Raw genomic sequence first — 14687 nt, 5'->3', positions numbered from 1 at the left:
TTTTTTTTTTTTTTTTTTTTTTTTAAAATTTCCTCTCCCATTTCTTGCTGGTATTCACTGTGTGAGTTGTTCTTTGTTTTAGTGGAACAGTAAGAATTGTGTAAGCTTAAAAGAAGTGCTGTACTTAATTCTTGCAGAGAAAAATGTTGTTGGGCTGAGCTCCTGTCTGCTACTGCTAACTTCGAGTGCTACTCAATATATCCTCACTGCCAGGACAGTTGGCACCTTATTAAAAGCTTTTGCAGAGAAGTCAGACTCATAGGGGCCAGATCCTCTTCTTTAGTAAATTGAAATAGTTTATAATGACTTCGGGGAGATGTAACTAATCTGTGACAGCTGAGAGCTGGCCCTAATATACCTAGAAAGCAAATATCTCTCACTTCTAGATGTGTTCCTCCAGGTCAGAAGTAAGGCAAGCTGTCCGACAGACACAGGGCACATCTGAACTGCCTTACTTGTTACTTTGAGCTGTACTGCTAAAGAGAGAAAGGACCTTGGTTTACAGGGCTATGAATCTGGCACTAATTTACAGAGAAAAACATATGGGGGTACATAATACTCAACCACTGATGACAAAATCTCTAATATTTTTAAGTGCTTTTTCTATGGCAGTCACTTGAGATGTTGGTAACGTTCAAGAAGAGTATTGCCAAGCCACTCTATTCATGCATTTTAAAGGAGAAAATGTGAATGTCTGCACCTACATATCTGCCTACCAGTGTGCCTCAGCTTCTTTTTAATACAGAGATAGCGAAGTTTTGATGTGCTTTTTGCTCCTTAAAATTCCAGTAGTGCCTGTGAAAACATGTGAAAATAAAGGAATGAAATGTTAAGGAAGAATTTATCTCACCAACACAACAATAACATTTCTGATTGAGCTTGTAATACGGCTACAAGCAAACACTGACTTCCACTGCAGTCTGCTGCTTGCCACCTGCCATCCTCGGGGGTTTGAAGCTGTTCAGTGGAGGTGTGAGGCTATAAAATCTGTTATCTGATGTGACAAAAGATGTGTGCGTTACAGAGATGTCTGGTTTCAGAAACAAATTTTGTGGTACATTATCTCCCTCACAAATGAGGGATATCTTTACAGTGTGGGATATTGTTGAGCTTCTGGTGGCGTACACTGCTATCTACCTGACTTGACGGCCAAGACGAGCAGTGTCTCAGAAGATATTCATGACTTGGGGCACAAGCAAGATAATATGTAGTGTGTGTTGGGTGGGCCATGCACAGAAATGGTCCATCACTATGTTCTTGCCCAGGTGTTTGAGCTTCTTTGTTATACATGGGAAGAAGACTACATGTTTTATCATAGAAAAGAACTGATACTTGAAGAATCCAATTCCCTGTGTCTCATTTAAGTAGTACTGAACTTCATATCAAGCCACACGAGATAGTACCAGAAAAAAGACTGAAGTTAGTCTGAGTTGAGTTGAATTTCTGATAAAATCTACTAGAAAATCAAGCTTGAGATTGTGCTTCACCTTGGCAAAATTTTGTTTAATTAACGATTTTAATCTCATTTGTGATTTAGAATTAATGTCTGTATGATGGAGGCTCCACTATATAGAATGAAAAGAAAGATTTTGATAACTTTGTCCTTACTGAAAAAAAACCAGTATTTTAGATTTGTGTTGACAGAACATCAACATTGTAATGTATAAATTTCCATCAACTGAATGAGAGAAAATTAAGTATGCTTGTTTTGGGGCTGGTTTTTTTTTTGTTTTGTTTTTTTGTTTGTTTGGGGGTTTTTTGTTTGTTTGGTTGGTTGGTTTTTGGGGTTTTTTTTGAGAATTAAGTATTTTAATTTTTTTATTTTCAAAATATTGCTTGCTCTAGAAATAATTTCCAAACCTTCAGAAATAAGATATTGGACATCAAAAGAATAAAGGAGTTAGAGAGAAAAGCTTTAAGCCTGTGATTCTGCTCTGAAAAGTATGATATCCTGGTATGCTTGAAAAGCTTTCTTGTTTAGCATATAATGCGTGTAGAGTCAGGTTGTAGGCTTGTAGTCATCTCCACACCTAGGAGACATGGTCATCCACCAGCATTCCACTTTGCTGTGTGCTGCAGGCATAGAACAAAAAATATGTTTTGTGGCCTCAAAGTACCTACATACCTAATAGAATCCATATGTGACTATTTTTTCAGAAGTGATTTAGAAAAGCTTATTTTATTAGGATGAAGTTTAACTGTTGGACAAATATAAACTTTCATGCCAAATGAAGAAAGACCATTTGTCAAGCTAACCTTTTTATATAACTCCTTTCACAATTTTTTTTTTGATGTATCTTATGTATTTGATGACTATAAAAGAATTTACCAAGAAAATGAAAGCCATAAAACACCCATGAAAAATTCCTCTACTCTCATGCCTTTGTTTTTCTTTTTCTTCTGTCTCCTGAAGCTGCAGGAGGTGTTTGCTGACACTCTTTGCTTTCATGGCACCTCTGGAGCAACATGATACAAGTGACTTAGCTAAGCAAACTGAGGTTGAATGAATGTAAGAAACCCTTACAGTCTGAAGTTGTAACTGGGAATTATGAAAAGAGGCATCTAAGGAGCTCAGTGTAGTATTTACATACATATTTCACTCCAGGGATATGATGGCTACAAAATACAGTTTCCTTGCTGCAAAAGACCATCTTCTCACACCTTACTGCATCCCAGCATCTTACACAAATCACACTTTTTGACATGCACAGATGTCTTGTACACAGTTCTGGTAAAGTAGTCCCTTTTACTCCTTTCTTGCTGTGATGGAAGGCAGTTTGTTTTTGTCTGACCACCTGTACCTCAGAGTGTTACCGGTATGGCCTTCTGTGCAACACCTACAGAGCGTACAATATCGGTTTAGCAGGTAAGGTACATAGCAGGTACCCAAGAGATTTAGGCTTTTCTCATGACTGTGCCACTTACGTCTGTAGTGAAACAAAAAAAAGAGTAAGAGAGGCAACAGAGCTACTTTATTATGTAAGAAGATTTGCAAGGCTTTTATTTTTGTTTGTTTTGTTGGGGGTTGGGTGTTTTTTGTTTTTTGGGGAGTTTTTAATATCCCATTGCCCTCCTTTCAAAATGGAAATCTTATCTGTTCTTTTTGCTTTTCCTGGCAATATCCATGTAAAACAGAATACCAGATTAAAAAGTAGCTTTGCAGGAACGAAAGAGCTGAAGCCCATTTTTTTTTTTTGTCTGAGCCAACCATATATTAACAAAATTGTGTAGAATTTTTAAAATCCAGTGTCACAAAAAATTACTGCTGTGTTACAGGAAGGAAGGAACTCTGCTAAACAGTTGTACTGCTTCAGCATCAGTTACTTCACTTCTCAGAATAAATACTAATGCAGGTGGGAAGAAACCAAAGGCTTCTCACTGACATTTTTTATTTAGATGGTCTCTACATCAAAAAGAAGAGGTATAAGAGGTTCAAGTGCGTTCTTCCTTCATCCTTTACCTTGTTTCACTCCTGCTGGTTTTCTTTTGACTACATTTTCCCATCTATGAAACTATTGTAGGGAATAGAGTTTTCAAAGGAGACAGAATAATTTTGGCCTAAATCCTTAAAGCTAACTGGGTACCAAACTTCCCATGAAATTAGGAATTTATAAGAGAAGTTGAGAGTTCCACTTAATCTGGGAAGATGAAACATACTTTTTTGAACTTTCACCTCTTTTGTGTCTGCATGCTTAAATACATCCATTTTGAAATTTCTAAATCCTTTTAATAAGGAAGATGGCCTTTCAACTTCTGTAATTCTCCCCAATTAAAAAAAAAAAAAAAAAAAAAAAAAAAAAAAAAAAAAAAAAAAAAAAAAAAAAAAAAAAAAAAAAAAAAAAAAAAAAAAAAAAAAAAAAAAAAAGGATATTTCCAGTGAATAAGCCAAGTTTTCACTGTTGTGGACAAAAAAAAAAAAATCCAAAGGCAGACAAAGAAGTGTTTAACCAGTTGTCATTACCTAAATAACTGCTGGTTGACTTATATACCATTTTAACTGTATAAATAAATGCAGATATATAAGTACCTTAGTAAGAAAGGTGGATTTGTGCACATACTTCATTTTTCTGCTAAACTCAGATTTGGACCTGAATCCTGCAGTGACTTTGTTTGGCCAGATGCTTGACTTTGTTTTCAGTGGGACTATTCACAGTGTATAAAGCACACACAACAATCCAAGAGACTTGAGTCAGGCAAGCCTTTCTAAAAGACCTAAAAATAATTTATATATACCTCTTTCTCCTGTTAAAGAACTTTCTAGTTGATGTGCATATTAGAATGCTAAACTTTATGAACTTAAGGATTAAAAATACAATAATAATAAAATACAAAAATAGTCCACTTTATGTCTGTATTGTTACCAAAAATTTACTCTTTTAAAAATTGCCAAAAAAAAAATCACTTCTGGGAAACTATACAGGCGAGCCTTGGGCCAAATCTCTTTTCTTGATATTTCCAACAACTGCTCTGTTTTACTTCTTCTGCTTCCTTGTCATAAGTATCCTGTTTAGCCTGTTTGGCTAAGGACGGTTAGATATTATTCATTGATCTCTCCCCTTCTTACATTATCTTGAATCCTAATTAGCGTTTTTCAAGTCCTTTTATTTTACTCTTCAAACAAGCTACAACAGACATCACTCTTCCCTTTCTATAGAGCTGTTCAGAGCCATGGAAGAGCTGTCATCTTAAATTCTGGGACTAACCACAGTGCCCAGCAATTCTGCCCTAGTTGCTTTCATTGGCATTTTAATTAAATTATTTCCCCACACACACACACACAAAGAACATGCAATTCAAAGTGCCTGGGAAAGTGTTAAGTCACTTGATGCTAGAAGAGATTCTGTAAATAGGACTGGGAGCAGTCCTTTAGGTGTTTGTAATTAATCAGGCACCAAACACTTGGAGCTTTTGGATGCACTTGTAAAAAGCCTAAAAATGTAAACAGTTTTCTTTCCCCTCCCCAGGAAGTCTTAATGCACTAAAGACGTAAGTGAAGAAGTTAAATTGAAAGTGATCAAATCAATTACACTTCAGATCAGACTGTGGAGAGGCTGTTTGGTTCTCAACCAAATGGAATTAGACTCCTTGTGAAGGAGGTATTATTATTTCTTGTCAGGGTTTCAAAATGAGCGTATGAATTCATAGTAAAAAAATTAACAGTTTTTCTTTTGAAAAATATCCTAGAACACTTCAGGGGAAAGAGTCTTTGGAAGCTGGTATTACCAAAAGTTACCAGACACATTTAAAAAAAAAAGGAAAAAAAAAATCATTGTAGCCATTTCTTGTTCTTCTGATCTGACAAAAGAGAAAACAGAAATGAACAGGATATTCTCCTGCACTGTAAGGCAAAGAAGAAACCCTCCTTTTTAATATAGTATATTCTTGGATTCAGAATTTATGAGTTCTTTCCTGTAGGCTGAAGTTTTTACATTGAGAAAGCTATTATGAAGTAAAAGCATATAAGAAACAAAATGCAGTGGGTTTTATCTTGATGTAATTAGTTGAAATAAATCCATCTGAGAGCACAGGATATTTGGAGGCAAAAAACCCAATTTTTTAGCCAGTGGAGATAGGACAATTTGTTTCCAAAGCCTCTGTGCATTAGGGGGAAGTGTCTGCTGCAGTCAGGTCTAACCAAAACTTCACAGATAGAAAAATAAGCCACCATAATGAAATGTGATTACTTTTTTTCTAATTTGGAGAAGTACTTTGTAAGACCAAGTGCTTTTATGTTTTAGTCTTTCCAGTCAAATTGTTTGTTTGATCTGGGGTCCAGATCCCTCTTAGCTTTGACTGTACTGTCACCAGCTTATGGAAAAGCTTTGGAAACCCCTTTAGTATCTGGCCCTGTGTTTTTTAATAGGGCAAATTTCACCTGAAAACACACTGAACAGAATTATTTGTGATGGAGTGAAGAAAAAGATTGTGTCTTAGCTTCAGTGCTGAAAATACGGTAAGACACCTTGCTATAAGGAGCTGTTATATTAGCAACACTAACAGAGTCCCTGTGGCTCACTGGAGCTCTTTGCCAGCAAATCCCATACATGACAATGATAGCAAGATCAAATTTGTCACTGGAACACTAATAGTGAGTAACATTGTGGGATTTTTAAATGCTTCCTTTTCAACAGATGTAAAATGATCTAAAGATATTTTTTAAGTTACTAGAATAAAGAATGCATAGTCAAACAAATTAACTTTTGCTAGTTTCCAAGTCTTGCTAAATGTAACATTCTTCCAATAATTTGGACAGCAACTAAGTACGTCTAACTTTCCTGAAAAAACAATACATTAAAAGTGAGCAAAAGAAAGCTGCTGTTGTTTCAGGAATCAGAAAAGAAAAGGTTGTGATGTCTATCTATTGACTAGAGGTCTGCAAACCTGCACCTCCAGAGGTGCAGCCTCTTAGCCCTGAGGCTGGAGCCTACTTGTATGAGAGGGCTCTGTACCTCTCCCGCTGAGACTGTTCAACAATTCAAGAAACAAGTAATATAGGGAGCCAAAATTACCCATCTACTGGGAAGGATGGGGGCGCGTGGTTGGCTTGGTTTTGCCATGCTCTCAGACTACTTTTGTATTTTCATCAAGTGTCTGCCTAGCTATCCAAACACTACTTAAGAAGTAGCTAGAGCCCAGGTGTTACTCTGTCATTCCTCGTGTTCAGCCTGCCCTCCGAACCACTAGATGACGTATTTGTGCTCATTCTTGATCTCCCTCTCTGGTGTCATTAGAGCTTTGATTCTTTTGCCATACCTCTCACAGACACCATTTTTTTTTAATTAAAATGTCTATGTCTGCTGTGGTATTTTATGCAATGCCTGCTCCTGTAAACATGTGTGAGGTGAGTAATTGCCAGGCTGGTTCCTCAGGGGATATAGGGGAGGAATTGCCAAGTTTGTGGGTTCAGGTTAGGTTTAGGACTGAGAGAGATGTGGAGCTCTGCAGATTCACTAAGTTTCAAACAGTCCTAGGCATGCACAGAAGTTCAGGTCCCTGAGGTACATGATTACAAGAAAACATAGTTGTGTATAGCCTTTAGCTACCTAAGGAATCAGGAAAGGGAGTCAAGGTTTGAGGAGCATGTGCTTGGACTTTGATATTTGCACTGAACACAAGTCAACTTTAGTGAAGTCAGCCCTCAACTTCTTTGCAACTGTTCACCCATCTTTTAATTGGAAATAATTCCCAGTCTTGTAAACCTCCAGATCAAGAACCTCCAGATATGTACCGAAATAGATACAAAGTGTTTTTTAACAAGAAACTGGTATTTTATGGGATGCCTATGAAGGTCTTATCTTCGAGTTTGTGGATAATTCTTGTTCTTTTAAAGGCTTATAGGTTGCTGTTCAGAACGTCAAAACACAGCAGAAAATGGCTACTATGGTTTGAAATCAGAAAATAGCCTCAACTACTAAAGCATAAAATAATTAATGTATTTTAAACTGAAAGAAATGTGTATCATTCTGGCACCTACTGCTTGCATGCTGGATGATTTTGCATTCATGAAAGTCCCTAAAAACAAATCTTCCAAGACATCATAGCTTCAGACCAGTAACCATCAGAAAGGCTGAAACAAAGTTGGAGACACTGTGGGAGTAGCAAGAGAAAGCTATAAGGAATCAGAAGTAGGACATACTTTTCTGCTTTTTTAACTCTACACACATACATTACCCACACATGCACAGACTCCTGCAGCAGTTGAGTGGTAGAGTTGTTTGGGAATTTAACCACCAGCCAGAGTCTGTGCACAAACTATGACAGCCATGCTTATCATAACAATGACTTTTAAAGAACTTTAAAAATAATCATAACTGATTTAAGTAATTTGATCATTTGAACATTAAAAATAGGTTTCTTACTTCAATTGCAGTAATGCAGCTTTCAAGCCCATAAATCTTAAAACCAACTACCTGTTGGAATCAAAGTTTTGCAATTGAGTTAGTCACTGTTTGCAATGTTGTTTAAAGAAAGGGAAAAAATTAACCAATGGTGAAGTATGAGTGTTTCTCTGGATGGCCCGATCTGTTCTTTCATGTCTGTTTTGTTCATTTAGAAATACAAAATGTCACTGTGCTATTTTATTTCTCAATGTAGAAAGATGTTCTCTATTGGGTTGAGGAATCAGGACCACATTTCACCATAGAGGTTATTTCACTTGAATTTCAGCCACTTTTAGAGGACTTTGGGGCATTAGAATGCATATATTACACTGAAGAACTGCTAGGATTTTGGTGGCATTTTTTGTTTTTCAGAATAAAGAACTAATTAAAAGAGGCTGAGATTCAATTCAGCATCGAAGTCGTATGCACCTTCCGTAATCTAACAAATATGCCCAGACCTAAAACCCCTTATCATCTCTAATGGACATCTTTGGTGGCTCTCAGAAAAGTGACCCCCATTATACATTTAATAGAGTCTAAATAATTGACACTGGTTAGGGAATGAGAAAGAGTTTGAGGCTAGTAGCAAATAGCACATTATTTTTCTCTGTGCTTTCTCCTGTGCCTCACTCAGTTTACAATGAAATTTAGCCACTGACTCCCACCACTGTTTTTCTTGGAGAGAATAATAGGATGAAGAAACATAGTGATTAAATGTAAAAGACAACCATGCATTGCGTTAGGAGCTGCATTCCATGTCTTTTGTTAACAGGAACTACAGAAAAGAATAAAAAGAGGTGCTTAGATTTACCTAATCTTTAAAGTCTAAAGCCATTCTCAATTTCTACCATTACAACCTCTGCCCCACATAAAAATATAGACCTCCATAGTCAAACAGGATTTTTTTTAAGCTCTTTTAGTTCCAACTGGTAACACTACTGCAATGACACTTATTTAACATTTGTTATGCTCCCATGTGTTGAACACATGGCTAGATGCTCTTCCAGCCATCAGAATTCATGTAATCACAGGAAAGCAGTTGGCATCATAAATAAAGCAAACATGAGAACTGAAAATAAGTGCTTCCTTCTCATGGTAAATTAGAATGATGAACTGGAGTTCAATGCCACTCTTCACCTAACAGCAAAAGGCTCGAGCGTGGTAGACATGGACCATGAGTGTACTTGGAAAATGGTTGATTTGAGCATTTCACTCTCTTGTATATGAAAATCTTGGCTTAGGACCCAATCCTGTGCTAGTCAGCTACATTTGTGATTCATGGAGCCCTTCATGATGGCAATTCCACTTCCTTCACCTACATTTCCTTTTAGTTTTCATTTAGTCTGCATGTAAGCAGCTAATTATCAGTGACTGAACCCTTCAAGGGAACTTGTCTTTGCTCATGTTTGGAATCTGTCATTGACTCTAGGCACCACAAACAGGCAGACCTTTCAAGGGACACAGTAATTTTTTATTTAAAAAGAAGACTTCTTATTTGAGATAATTTTGGAATATGATTCTTAAGTGTATTGAAGGTAATTGCATGTCTTCAAACAAAAATAAATTTTTTAAGTGTATACATATGTATCCATGTGGCAATGGAGTCAAAATGTTCTTTTTGGTTTATTGTGTTGATGTCTTTCCTTTAGGGTATATTGGATTGTCATCGTCTTTGTATCAAACATGGCAGAAATATAGGTAAATCCAATTGTCAGTTCCGTTAGCCTGAAACACTGGATTTAGGTATCTCAAAATTGGAGATAATGTCCTCTCTTTCCCTGATGGCCCTGATGGTTTCTGAATTGGATGGGGAGGTACCTTAAACCTCACCTAAAGCATATTTAGCTAATAAAATAGTGAACATACTCATTTCCCCCGTGGTTCATGTGAAACTGTACTTTCCTTGGACATTTCAAATTATCGTGGGGTTGTGGTAGCATCTTCTGAATCTTCCTACCTTCCCCTTCTCCTTCCATAACTCTGAGTGTATGACTTTGACTGACAAGTTCTATTTGAACTCTTTGTCCTACAGATCCAGACACTGCTGATCTGTGTATAAAAAAAAAAAAAAAAAAAAAGAAGTAATTGCATAAAAATTACATTGTAAGTGTTAGAGCATTACAAATGAGGTCAGAGTTGGTTTAGTGAGCTTACCAGCAAACAGGCCAGCAGATTCCAAGTTTGTTTGGGTTTGATGTTATTATTTGCTTTTTCCAGCAAATGTACATGTTAAAAAATTAGGTTTTTTACAGCACAAAAATGAAAACAAAGTCTTTTCAACTCTTTTCAACACTTCCACAAAGGTTAAAGGTTAGAGGCCTGGTTTGAGGTCATGGACTCAAGTCTACTCTTCATCATCAAAAAAATACCTGTCTTCATCCTCAGCCACTGACATTTTGAAACAAAGGGGCTTGAGTGATACTTTTTCCACAACAAAGCCAAAAACTTAATTGACTTAGTAGTCATCTTTCTGCCTGTGCCTTTCTTCAGTTTAACAGATGAAGATACTTTTAATCATATTTTCATAAAATAAGCTTCAGATATCTTTACTTGCAATCCTGTAAGTGACTCTTGGGACTCTGACATCAGATTCCTGGAACTATTTCCAAGTTTCTTTGGATTGCTCATGAGTTGTCAAATAGATCAGCAGCATGGTTTTGTGAATGCAAATGTGCCAGTATATAGAAGCATATCACTATTAATACTCCTTAGTAATTCATCAAACATTTTTATATTACTTTCTTCTGCAGGTTAACATATTTATATTCTTCATTAGTGAGTTTATTATCAGACTATATTATCTTTTTAAAAGTGCATGTTAGTGTGTGTGTGTGTGTGTGTGTGCATACACACTCTGCACCCCCAGAGTAAGTTTTGTGTCACAAATCAAATACTATAATATGATCAGTTACACAGTGTTTTTTTTGAACCAGGGTCATAAATATTTCTTTACCAGACAAAACCAATGTTGCATGGTAATACACTTTATTTTGTATAGTTTCTTTCAAGGACATTGTCTCAAATACGTCAGAGGTAATTAACACAGTGGCGGGTTTTAAAATAAAACCAGTTTTAATTTAATGAAAATTCTAAACAACAGTATCAATAGACATGCTTCTGAACGCACATGCATCCTAAATGTATAAGGGCAATTACACCTGCAAGAGCTGTGCAGCTATTTAGATTCTTTTTTCTACTGGTTTGATGAAGTGTGCTCTTAGCAAGGGGAATAGTTGGCATCTTTACTCAGTGATTCTGAAAGATGATTCTTTATAAAAACTACATATACATGTTAGGACTCTTGATGGAGAAGTAGGAGGGACAAGGTTTTTTTGGGTTTTTTGGGAGTTTCTTGCGGATTTTTTTGCTTGTTTTTCTTTTATTATTTTTCTTTTTTTTTTTTTTTTTAAATCAACATGAGACTACCAATCCCAGTAGAGTAAGACAGCTCTACTATGAAACTGAAATTAGAATAATGAATCACATTATCATGGTGTAAAAGCTGTGAAATTATTAAAATTTCACAATAGTGCTACTGAGTTTTCCTGGTGAAACACTCAAGCTGCCTGATGGACTCAGCAGACAGCTGCTCACCACCATGCATTTGACTTCTTCCAGCACACACTTCTTTTAAGACACACCTGTGCAATCTAAAGGTTTTTGGGGTTTTTTTGCTTGCATTTAAAGACAAAATCACCTCTGAATCGTGGTATTTTTCCGTTGTCTGCACTATGCAGTTCTATCATGCACAGGAGGACAGCTGCTCTGGCCCCACCTGGGCCACAGGCAGCAACCAGGGATCTCTGGTCTGACCAGTTTGCTGTTCTGGATTATCACAACATCCCTACAAAGACTGTAGTGACCTAAAGTGCTTCAAGAAATCAAATGTGGGATCACTGATACTATTAAGCAAAAAATGCTTCTTTGTCCCTTTCTTTTTAAGCCCCCTATTTACTGTACATACTTCCTTTTACTATGTACTGGCCCTTAATAAGAGCTTAAAAACTAGAATTAATTACCATTATTGTTGCTTCATTTTTGGAATTAAAATGGATTTTATTGGAGCCAATAAGGACAGAGCTAATACATATATATATATATACACCTATTGCTGGTTTTGGAGACAACCTTTGCACTTCTCCAACTCTCAATACCTGGGTGAAGACTAAGCAGGAGTGCAGACAAAAAGAGTAAGCTTAAGAAGCAGAGATTACAAGTTCTGTTACATGACTTGCTACCATCCTGTTCCAGGCCAGTAGGAGGCAGCTCTGTGATTCATAGAAATTCCTCAATTTTGTGACATCTGTGAATATAAATCCCATTGCATTACATACTATTTAGTTTTCTCTTCCAGATTTTTTTTAAAGAAGGAACTATGATGAAAGACGTGATAGTTCATCCTAAAATGTTACAGAGTTTCGCCGTCTACTATAAATGACATGAGAGGGTCGATGCTCTACATACATAATTTATTACCAAGTGGTGGGACAAAAAAAGCAAATGCTATTGACAGTCATTTTTGTGCCATCCCGTTAACTTTAATCTTGTGTGGCAAGGAACTTTAGTTTCTTATCTGTTGTTTTTTTTGTTGTTTTGTTTTATTTTTTTTTTCCTAAGGGGTCATCATTATTTTACTGTGTCTTTCTGTAGGATTGGAAAGGAAACTACTTCTTTTTCCACAGATTTCAAGTTCAAAGCTGTAAATTAAGGTTCTTTTCTATAATTCCAATGCTCCATGCACATGTTTTTAAATATTCAGATGTGTTCTGAAAATAAAAAAAAAATTAGGTAATTTTATATTCTCCTCTTTCAGAAAGGGACAACTCTGGAATATAAAGCTCTTTAATCTCCTAGGGGTAAAAAGGCAATTTAAGCTTCCCAGAACAACTTCAAGAGCTACCAAGTGTTATTAAGATAGCTACCAGTGTTATCAAGATAGCTACCAGTGTTATTAGAGTAGCATAATTTTTCAGAAGATCAACTGTAATGACCTCCATAACTTGGATTTAGATTCAGAGGTTGTTGATACAACCTTATTAACACAGACAAACGTCTCCATCTTCACTTATAATATCACCTGGATGCACAATTTAGGAAGGCTAAAATGCACAAATTCTGCTGTTACTAAGAAAAAGAACAGTGGGGGAGATTCCACATAACAGTTCCATTGATAAAGAAGAAAGATGTGCAAGTGTTCAGGAAAGTTAAAGGCATGGAATGATTAAAACTAACAGGAAAAAATATTCCAGTGAATACAGTCAAAAAGCAGTTCTTTAATTTTTAAATTTGCACAGCAATAACAGAGACAAATGAGCCTCTGAAATATTTTGGAAATGTCACTTTGCAAACCTTGTAGATTGCTAAATGTTTATTAAAATGGACCAAAAGCCAAAATTCTCTCGTAAAATAAATACTTTGTCTTTGCTAAGTAACAATATTTGTGAACAAAACATAAAACTGTAATTTTCATGTGTCAAACACAGTAACATTTAAGATTAAATGCTGGAGTCAGACTGGACATTTTTTTCGTCTTCCTATTTACAAGCTGCTCATTAGGACCATTTACCTCACGTTAGCTATTAAAATGACTAACATTTTTAAAGTTTGCTCCATGACTAAAATAAAAACAACAGAAATGTCCTTTTACCGTAACTTAACAAAAAGCAGAACCATATTTTTGTTATCTAGAACATACTGTTATAAATACAGCTGTTTTTCATCTACGGTTGTATAAATAATAAGCATGCTGCCATTCACAAGGATTTTCATAGATGATTATGTATAAGCAATATTACAATCTAGCAGAGGATGGCATGAGTTTTTATCTTTCATTTTTACTCTACTTATTCAGGACCTTTGTCTTCATCTGAAAATTCTGGAACAGACTTCTTTGCTACAACATTATCCAGTCGCTGTCCTTGCAGATAGGGGTTCACGCTCTGAAAAAGTTTAAAATTATTTAAACTTATTAGAAACAGGGAAACATATAAAAGGTAGCTAGAGTTACTAAATGTATTTATGCATTTCTTTTCTGTCAAATACTTGCAAACTGGGAAAAAAATTGCTTCCAGGGATTAAATCTAAAACTGTTTTGTTTCTACAATTTTTTTTGGTGCAAGAATTTAATTCAATCCACTGAAAGGAATACAAGTGAAGGAGGACTAGCAAGAATACAGGACAATCTGAATTAAACACTGCCTTTTTGCTCTGTACCTCCTTTCCCCAGCTCAGCAGAGAAACCACAACACATCTAACTCCCTAATCCTTGAGGCAGAACAGGACTTGCTAGAGAAGTACAGGTAAGCTTTAGCTTAAATCACTAGATGCTGATGGATATTATGCTGAGAGACAAGTCAGAGACCACCAAACCATTTTGACCAAAGTCTCTTCTTCAGCCCATCTCCTCTCCAGGAAACCCCTCCTTGCTTCCTCTCTTGATGCTGAGATAAAAAACCTGGCACAAAAGCAGAGCCAAACAAGGTTTTGGCATAGAAATTGGCTCTCATACCACTACCAGAACAAGGGAATGCTGGAAAGAAGATCCCTGGAGAGGGTTTAACTTCACTTTGCACTATGAAAGCAGCACAGTGTGAGGCTGAAGATGAACAGATCCTGTCTCAAAACTGGAGATTGTAGATGAAGTAACATAGAAAGCCTATGCTTGAATTTTCATCTATATCAATGGAATAAAATGTATTTACCCTATTTACAAATAGCAAGAAGTTTAGTGGCACTTCAGTATTAAATATCATTTATACCTGCTTTCTAGCCTCTTACAGTGTCTATATAAACAAAATTCAAGTATAT

The 14687-nt window shown here is 36.1% G+C and overlaps 1 protein-coding gene and 1 long non-coding RNA gene across 4 annotated transcripts in view; both read right to left on the bottom strand.

The window, feature by feature from the left end:
* The window catches only part of LOC114055323, a 30576-nt gene extending 17805 nt beyond the window's left edge, over nt 1-12771 (bottom strand). Inside the window, exons 1-2 of the long non-coding RNA XR_003570708.1 lie at nt 11968-12771; nt 7633-7640 (exon numbers count right to left, since the gene is read on the bottom strand). This is a non-coding gene — a long non-coding RNA (uncharacterized LOC114055323). The remainder of the gene's footprint in view (nt 1-7632; nt 7641-11967) is intronic.
* A 365-nt stretch (nt 12772-13136) lies between these two features.
* Nucleotides 13137-14687, bottom strand: part of SCG5 (secretogranin V) — a 29280-nt gene continuing 27729 nt past the window's right edge. For all 3 annotated transcript variants that reach the window (XM_027879303.1, XM_027879301.1, XM_027879302.1), the window contains exon 6: nt 13137-13819. In XM_027879303.1, the coding sequence (XP_027735104.1) occupies nt 13724-13819 (96 nt within the window). In that variant the 3' untranslated portion in view covers nt 13137-13723. The remainder of the gene's footprint in view (nt 13820-14687) is intronic.

This window comes from Empidonax traillii, unplaced genomic scaffold (assembly GCF_003031625.1).
Source record: "Empidonax traillii isolate 1590-97213 ecotype Southwest subspecies unplaced genomic scaffold, ASM303162v1 scaffold53:size2875158, whole genome shotgun sequence".
In the NCBI taxonomy this organism is placed as follows: Eukaryota; Metazoa; Chordata; class Aves; order Passeriformes; family Tyrannidae; genus Empidonax; species Empidonax traillii.
Note: the sequence above shows the minus strand (reverse complement) of the source record. Positions and strands in the feature narration are given on the sequence as shown.